At 41.4% G+C, this 8,905-nt stretch overlaps 1 protein-coding gene across 1 annotated transcript; it reads right to left on the bottom strand.

Annotated features, from left to right (window-relative positions):
- Positions 1–627: 627 nt before the first annotated feature.
- On the bottom strand, positions 628–8,481 carry LOC118430785. Its single transcript, XM_035841807.1, has 6 exons — positions 7,715–8,481; positions 6,330–6,462; positions 5,438–5,506; positions 3,775–3,881; positions 1,076–3,493; positions 628–674 (listed from the first exon to the last, which is right to left on the bottom strand). Exons 2-6 carry the CDS (start codon positions 6,407–6,409, stop codon positions 628–630), a joined length of 2,721 nt encoding a protein of 906 aa, XP_035697700.1. The 5' UTR covers positions 6,410–6,462; positions 7,715–8,481.
- Positions 8,482–8,905: the final 424 nt, after the last annotated feature.

Here is an 8,905-nt window from a genome sequence, read left to right as displayed (position 1 = left end):
TCAAGAATAACAAGCTAATTATCCCTTATTATTTGTAACTACCTGGTATTTTTTCATCAAAAAGCATCTAAATGAATGAATTTAGTCTATTTCCATTGTCTTTTGTGATTATTTGTTGCAAATAAAGTACTTTTGAAAATTCAATGTGGTGGATATAATATGGCGGAGCCTAAGTCGTATCTTAGATGTGCATGACGTCATTTCATGACGTCATCATGACGTCATCGATGTTGCTATTGGCAATGCAAGTCGTAATAAACATTATTATTCTGTTATCTGGACTTGTTGTTACATTTTTGTAGTATAACTTGAAGTTTCCTGAGAATACCCTTTTTTCATGGGTCCGACCAATATAATCAAATTGATGACGTCACAATTACGTCATCTTACGTCAACGTAACGTCAAACGTCGAATACTCGTCAGATATTATGTCGATATCATGTCCTGAAAATATGGTGGCCCTACGGCACGTCGTTCAAGAGTTAGAGGACTTAGAAGTGGAGGGCCTCAAACCCCCCCCCCCCCCGGTCCAGGGATGACCAAAAAAGCCCGGTCTGAATAGGGTTAAGAATCACAACACTACTAATATACTTTTACTATATAACACACTAGACCATACCTTACACCTAGGTAGGGTAAGGCATTTCTGTCAATATCGAATTTCCTGTTAGATCTATTCGAAAAGCACAAAAAGCAAAACAATACCATACATATGCTTGTAATATTAGTATATGACTGTCAACCTAACAGAAGAAGGTGGTTGTGCAGTACGGTTGTTTTCGGGTAAGTACAAGATTATCATGTTTGTCCTTGTTGGCTCGTATGTTAAAATGTGGTGAACATGCCACAGTTGCATGCTTTACATCGAAAGCATGTTATTCAACTTGCCCAAAGTCATTTCAAGATCTTTGATCTTTGGATGTGCAGGACTGTAACCGATACTCCTGTACATTTGTAGTGCCTTTTCAGCGTAGCTCTTCGCTTTCCTGAAATCGCCAAGGACGATCCAGGTTACCCCAACGTTGTTAAGTGACTCGGCAATGTCAGAATGGTTATGCGTCTGTCCATACATACCTCTGCGCATCTCCAGTGACTGTTCATGGTAGCGGAGTGCTTTCTGGGGATCACCAAGTTCTCTCCAGGCTTCTCCCAGGTTGTTAAGTGAGATGTAAATTATAGGGTGTGCGGCGCTCTCACCATATATACGCCTTCCCATCTGCAGTGCCTCTTCATGGTAGGTGATTGCTTTCCTGGTACCATTTAGTACACCAGAGCTCCAGGCTGCACCCAGGTTGTTGAGTAAGTGGGCAATCTCAGGATGCACTGTAGTCTGGCCATAGACAATCCTGTCCATCTGAAGTGCCTGTTCAAAGTAGCTGATAGCTTTCCTGTGGTCCCCGAGACTGTGCGAGGCCAACCCCAAGTTGTTGTACAATATTGCAATCTCTGGGTGTGCAGTACTTTGACCGTAGACACTTCTCTTTATCTGCAGTGCCTGTTCATAGTAGTCGATTGCTTTCTTGAAGTCACCCAGGAACCGAAAAGTTTCCCCAAGATTGTTCCATGTAGTGGCGATGCCATTACTTTCATTATCCTGATCATTGACGTTTCTCTTCGTATCCAGCGACTCTTCAAAGTAGCTGATCGCTTTTCTGTATTTACCCCAGCCATGATATGCCAAACCCAGGCGGTTAAGCAAAACCCCCAGCTTGTCCCCAAGGTCGAAGGAAAAGTAAAGACGTTCTGTTGGTTGGCTTCTTCTTATCCGTAGCGCCTGTTCGAGGGAGCTGATTGCATTCTCATAGTCACCCATCTCGTAGAAAGCACCTCCAAGATTGATGAGCGAATCCATTTTGCCAAAGTCAAACGTTTTAGTGTCCTTCAGAGTCTCAGAGTAGCATGCAATAGCCGACTTATATTTGCACAGCGCATAGTACATCATCCCTCTTACGTTCGGAGACGTGTCATACAAATCAGAGGGATCCTGCAGAGCTGGCCTCTTCCCATACAATATGCACTCAGTCAATGCTCTCTGAAGAGGGATCGCTGTATAATAGTATCTGAAAAGCTGCCTTTCATTTGGTATATGAAACACTTTTGCGTCTGTTTGTACTTCATCATCGGTCTGTAGGTATGGCCTTTGTGTATTGAGCACTGTTTCCATTGAGGCCAAAGCTGACAAGTTTTCCTTCTGTCCACCATTTGCAATGTAGGTTCTGAGCCTGAGTTCTGCTGAGATGCTGGTAAGCACTGTCAAGTGGTGTGCATTGTTGTTACTGATCACTTGTTGGTTTTTCATTTCTTCTATTGTCTTCCAAATTGTTGTAGGCACAATGCCAGAAGACAGTGCCAAGCAGTCCACTGCTACAGAAGGGAACCGATAGAGTTTTTTCTTTACATCAATCAGTTTTGCTGTTATGATTTCGATACCACTGCTCCTTTTGATGTTTTCCTTCAGTGTCTCCTGTGCTAGTTGTTGAGCCATATTACCCCCATCTTTTTGCAGTATCTTTGCTGTGGTGCTCTTGAACACATCAACCAAATCCTGGTCCCCAGTTATGAGGCATGGGTTTCGTAGGATGCTGCCAAGGTGATATCCCTCCTTCAGGTACAAGGAGACATCTGTTTGTAGTATTGAAACCATGTTGTTTGGGGTGCAGATGAGTTCATTGTGTGCTTTGCGCTTTGTTTTCTGTCTGCCCAATGGAGTCTTACTTGCCTTTGGCATGGAGCCATCAAATGCAAACCCACGAGGTGTGACAGAGTCGTAGTACCAGTTGTCAAGGGGGTTCTCTGAGTAGAAGTCATTGAGAGATTTTATTCCCAGTGCTGGGAGAATGGTTTCTCCCAGATTGACCACCTTGAGGTGTAGATAGTGGGTGAGGTTGCGAAAATACTGAAAACATTGTTCACTTTCATCCTCTACCAAGATGGCAAACTCCAGGTCTGAGTATGGAGTTACCAGTCCCGTGGCCTGTGAACCCAAGCCTATCATGGCATACTTACAGGGAGGGGGGCCCATTAACCCAACACTTTCTTCTACAAGCAGGCTGATGAACTCCTTCCTTTGTTGTGAAATATTCTCAAACAAGTGCCTGACAGCCTGAGCTCTTTTTGCCTCTATCTCTTTGACAAGTGGGTCGTCCTCATCATGTACATAGGGATCCAGCTGCTGGTCAATGGTTTCCATCTCCAGCTTGATCTGGTCCCGCATCTCCTTCAGCTGTTTTATGTGGGATTTTATGTTATCCTGGTTCATTTTACAAGAAATGCCTAATATACATGCAAGAAACGACATCTCTATTTCTTTAATAGCTGTTGCCATGTTACAATTGAGAACTTGATCTATTGACCTGGCTATTGCTGCATTGTAGAGTGCTGCTGCTTTGACAAAGTGTCCCCCGTCTCCTGTCTGCTGACCTCGCTTGCTGTAGACATCCCCCAACTTGCACAGGGGCTCCACCTCTCTCTGGTACTGCTGGGCTGTTGGATCTGGGGAGAAAGAACTTGATGTTGCGTATTTTATCTCTTTGCTGACAATTATTTACAGCCTACAAGTCCTGATGATTTCTTGGATAGTCTTTTTGCCCTGCATTAATGAATTAAGGAGTCTATCAATCCTTAAAGTTCGGGTAATGGAGTGAAGAACATGTCTTAGTGACGTTTTCTTCGAAATATGATATGTTTCATTGATCACGATACATGTTGTATTTAATTTGATTTATTTGCGAAAGTACTTGGAGACTTCACGAGTTATTCATTAATTTTTTTACCTCTGACATGAACTATCTTGAGTGCAGCTGCAAAGTGCTGCTCTGCTGCGTCCAGGTCTGACTTGACAAGGGAGGAGTCACCTTCCTTAAGGTAGTCTTTGTACTGCCTTTAAATGAAAGAGAACAATTCTAGTTATTGTATGTATTGTTTGTTTGTTTTGTTTGTTTATTCAGTTTGCACATACAAAATGATAATACATACAGAAGAGAATAGAATATAAAACAGGTGCAGGAGGAGGGAAAAAACCTTAACGGTTTATGCTGTGCCCTCCTCCTCTATGCTTATACAAAATGTATGATCAATGAAATCATAATTAACAAAGAAAGAACTAGCACATGTTATAACAATGCAAAAGATGTACGATCAGTGAAATCAATAAATAACAAATATAAGTAACTAACACAATCATATGTTATAATAATACAACAAAAGATGTACGATCAGTGAATCAATAAATAACAAGGAGAAGTAACTAACACAGTCATATGTTATAGTAATACAAAAAAGAAAATGTGTGATCAATGAATTCAAATGATAATAGCAATATGGATTAAGATGGGATAAATATTTCTATAAGGGGATAGGGTGGTTTATGAGATATGTTTTCAGGGCACTTTTAAATGTAAGGAGGGAAGAAGTGTTTTTGATATTTGTAGGAAGACTGTTCCAGATTGTGGCACATCTATATTTTCTCATTTTCTTCATGTAGAGACTTGCATGGGCAGTATATTGCAGTAAATGGCCCTAAACCCTAAAGAATCAGAAGGAGAGATAGGAGAGATACATAATCTCAAGTGGTGAATAGTAACATTGACCAATCAGAACGAGAGATATAATTAAAAGGGCATTGACCAATAAGATAATACCCCTCTTCAGAGGAGAAATTAGTGGAGTAGAGTAGAGTAGATTTGAAAAACAAATGATATGCCAAGACTGCTAAGTTACGAAATATTGTCATATACACCTCGGGCCGGGTCATCATGCATTAATCATCATATAGCTCGTATGATTGGTCAGAGTGAATCGACAATGGTGCCGTTGTCGAATCATCTTGACCAATCAGAAGGAGTGATACACACAGGAAAGTACGAGATATATGCAGGCATTGGCCAATCAAAAGGAGCTTAACATATGCCAGACAAGTGCAGACTGCAAGGGGGGACTGGCTCCTTCTGTTAAAATTGATAGTGAGGTTTGTTGTTCTAAAAAGCCAAAGACTGCAATGTTTCGAATATTTTCTGTGAAAATTTTGGTTTCAAAATGCAATCTGTAATCATCATACAAATGCATTTATGTACCAAAGATCAAATGTGAATTTTCAGAAATTCGACAAAGGAATTCATATTTGTATGGCACCAAGGGAACTATGCGTCATACAGGAGTTTGCAAGTTTGGGTAGGCTATATGATAATAACGTTAATGACCTGCCTGTTCCTCGGTGTATATGGTGTCATAAAACCTGGTTCTTTGCTATAACCACCTCATAAAACCACCTCGTTCGCATTACTCACTCGGTGGTTTTATTCGGTGGTTATAGCATAGCCCCAGGCGTTATGACACCATATACACCACGGGGCGGGTCATTAATCCTTAAATGAATATTACCGAACTTTTAGTATGACAGATCAGATCAGGTCAGTAACAGTATTTCACATTGCTCACCTGTCTGCGGGCTTTTGCATTTCGGCAGGTTTGGCTGCAACATTGGTTCTTCCTGTTTCTGATGGTTTTCTGAAATGATAAGATGTAGCGATAAGATTTAATCCGCAGTATAGAGTCCATTCCAAGACACCATGAGGGTTTTTAAGCGATATTTATAATTAGTCTGAATTATTTTGAATAAAAGAATATCTGAGCCACAATAATTAAATTATTTTCAAAAAAATGACTAAGAAATTACTCATTTATTTGAATTTCTTTGAATATTTTAGAAACATTTTGAAAGTAACTGTACAAAAATATCTTTATTTAGAATAATTGTGAAACCTCTCTGTGATTATTTCACATTTACAAATATTTACAAAAAATGGTAAACCTGGCCAAATGGTAAAATTAGTTTATTGCCCCCATAAAAGTAAGCCCTATTGTTGCATCTGTATATTTTTAGATTTCACAGCTGGGCACTGGTGGATCCTTTGTGGTGGGCCATTGTTGCATGGCACCCAACCATACTTTGCAAGGATGTGTGAATTGCTATCTTCCCAGCCCACTGAACCATTTACAAAAAATGGTAGAAAATGGTAGAAAATGGTAAATAATGTTAGAATGCTGTTATCATTATTTAGAAACCATTAGAAGTATCCAATTCCACACCATGAATATTTCCAAAATTTTACAGGACCAGGGAAATATTTATAAAGTTGAAACAGTGTTAAAAATATTTCTGAAGTATCAAATGTCCTAGACATATAATTACAAAACTTTAAAATCAATTCTAAACAATGGCAACAAACATCCGCATGGTGTCTTGGAATGGACTCTAGTAGATTAAAGAACAGGACGTTTCGCTTAATGATTTATAAATTAAATATTGTAGATAGTATTTGTTTCCCACCTTGGTAAGTCTGGATGACGATGTTGATCCTGAATGTCAACATCCGGTCTTGCAAATTTGCTCATGTTGTTCCCTCCCATCTTGTAGGTGTAGTCTTCTTCCTCTCAGTGTTGTTTAAGCTCGGCGATGGCTACTGAAATTTAATCAACTTTTGGCATTATTTTGATTATTGTGCTCTTGGCATCCCATGTGAAATGCACTTACGTCAGTTGCCTTTCTGTCTGTGGGCAGGTGTACACATATTTGACAAATGTAGATAGACAGATTTGACTTTGTTTACTCAGCCCTTTCTTATACCAAAAACACGCATTGGTATGACCTTACATCAACTACATTACTCAGTAATATTTCTAACAATCTTGACATCCCATATTAACCCCATTGGTAAGCATTGGTAAGGATTAACACAGACTTGTTTACATTACACCTGGAAATCTGACACGTCTGGATCTCACTTCTTACTATGTCCTTCCTAAATCTCACCTGGATAACCGAGACTTGTGTACGTCTCACCTGCATACATGTGACGTGTCTAAATCTCACCTGGGTATCTAAGACGTGTCTAAATCTCACCTGGATATCCGAGACTTATGTACGTCTCACCTGCATACATGTGACGTGTCTAAATCTCACCTGGGTATCTAAGACGTGTCTAAATCTCACCTGGATATCCGAGACTTATGTACGTCTCACCTGCATACATGTGACGTGTCTAAATCTCACCTAGGTATCTAAGACGTGTCTAAATCTCACCTGGATATCCGAGACTTGTGTACGTCTCACCTGCATACATGTGACGTGTTTAAATCTAACCTAGGTATCTAAGACGTGTCTAAATCTCACCTGGATATCCGAGACTTGTGTAAGTCTCTCACCTGCATACATGTGACGTGTCTAAATCTCACCTAGGTATCTAAGACGTGTCTAAATCGCACCTGGACATCTGAGACTTGTCTAAGTCTCACCTGCATACATGTGACGTGTCTAAATCTCACCTAGGTATCTTAGACGTGTCTAAATCTCACCTGGATATCCGAGACTTGTCTAAGTCTCACCTGCATACATGTGACGTGTCTAAATCTCACCTAGGTATCTAAGACGTGTCTAAATCGCACCTGGACATCTGAGACTTGTCTAAGTCTCACCTGCATACATGTGACGTGTCTAAATCTCACCTAGGTATCTTAGACGTGTCTAAATCTCACCTGGATATCCGAGACTTGTCTAAGTCTCACCTGCATATCTTTGACATGTCTAAATCTCACCTGGGTATCTAAGACGTGTCTAAATCTCACCTGGACATCTGAGACTTGTCTAAGTCTCACCTGCATATCTTTGACATGTCTAAATCTCACCTAGATATCTAAGACGTGGATAAATCTCACCTGGATATCCGAGAAGTGTCCAAATCGCACCTGGCTGTTTGAGACGCCACTGACGTGAACCTGTCTGAGTAGAGAACTGTCGGCTTTCCTCCCTGTATTGGTGAAAGTTCGAGGATTCAAAATATACTGATTATAACTCCCGTATGTAGCAGTGAGACGCCTTGTTTCTAATCCCTCTGAATATTCGACTGTTTCTTCCTGTACTGGCGAAACTAATGATAAGTCCCGTCTGACCCAGGTGTAGTTGTGTGTATGTTGGAAGGGGGAGCCGTGGTAACCAGGTTTCGGTGATTGCGTCACACCACGCCGGCGGTCTTCCGTGACCCAGGGCAAATACTGTCCAGACGTCAAAGGTCACATACATTGTCTAGTGTTTACATATTTAAATTTACCGTTACACCTGGGTTGAATGGGTTCTGTGCTAGCTATGTGATACTGTAAGGTACGAATGTTCCGCCCTGTCCCTCACCTAACCTGGAATCCAGTCTCTCGTTCGGCCTTATACCGTAGTTAGTGCAGGCTCTCTACGGGGCCAGGGAAGCTCCCAACCGCCGGGGTAATGGGCCACACCCGGTAGTATTTTCACGGGGTTAGACTTTAGCCCAGGGGGTTAATTATCCGGCAATTAACCCCCCTGGGCAAAGTCCAACCGCGTGAAAATTCTACCGGGTCGGGCCAATTATCCCGGCGGCTCAGACCCACAGTGGCCCCGTAGAGAGCCTGCACTAAGTACGGTAGGCCGAGCCAGCGAGAGACTGGATTCCAGGTTATCCCTCACCCCAAGGTTACTCAGAAGAAAGGAAGACTCGACAAGGAGTATTCGACAGTACAGTGTATATTAGCCATGCGCATGTCCGGAACTGGTGTCAACCGGATCTACGTGACCTCTGACGCCTTGCATGGGCCAAACCATTTGTCTCGGGGGCTTAGACTCTTACAATACTAATAGCCTGTGGAATACATGCACACAATGGAAGAATAGTTGACTGTACATTTTTCTTAGTATGGAATGTAGGGTGGTCTGTGGTTAACGTCTGTGTTAACGTTATATACACACACAAAGCCAAGCCGGTTCGGTTGCTGTTATTTGGTCTTATTTGAGCCATGTTTATTGTGATCAGTATGCTTACTCTAGAGTACAAGGTAACTACAGAGTTTATGCTTTAACCATGGTGTGCACTTACAAGCATC

The sequence above is a fragment of the Branchiostoma floridae genome, chromosome 14, assembly GCF_000003815.2.
Source record: "Branchiostoma floridae strain S238N-H82 chromosome 14, Bfl_VNyyK, whole genome shotgun sequence".
Lineage (NCBI taxonomy): Eukaryota > Metazoa > Chordata > Leptocardii > Amphioxiformes > Branchiostomatidae > Branchiostoma > Branchiostoma floridae.
Note: the sequence above shows the minus strand (reverse complement) of the source record. Positions and strands in the feature narration are given on the sequence as shown.

What these genes read in the sequence shown, in the direction of transcription:
- LOC118430785 (XM_035841807.1), bottom strand. Translation starts at nt 6,409, where the DNA reads ATGGGAGGGAACAACATGAGCAAATTTGCAAGACCGGATGTTGACATT. An exon ending in CAAGATAGTTCATGTCAGAG is followed by an intron (nt 3,494 to 3,774) that starts GTAAAAAAATTA and finishes CTTTCTCCCCAG; the next exon opens with ATCCAACAGCCCAGCAGTAC. An exon ending in GTCACTGGAGATGCGCAGAG is followed by an intron (nt 675 to 1,075) that starts GTATGTATGGAC and finishes CTTTTCGAATAG; the next exon opens with ATCTAACAGGAAATTCGATA.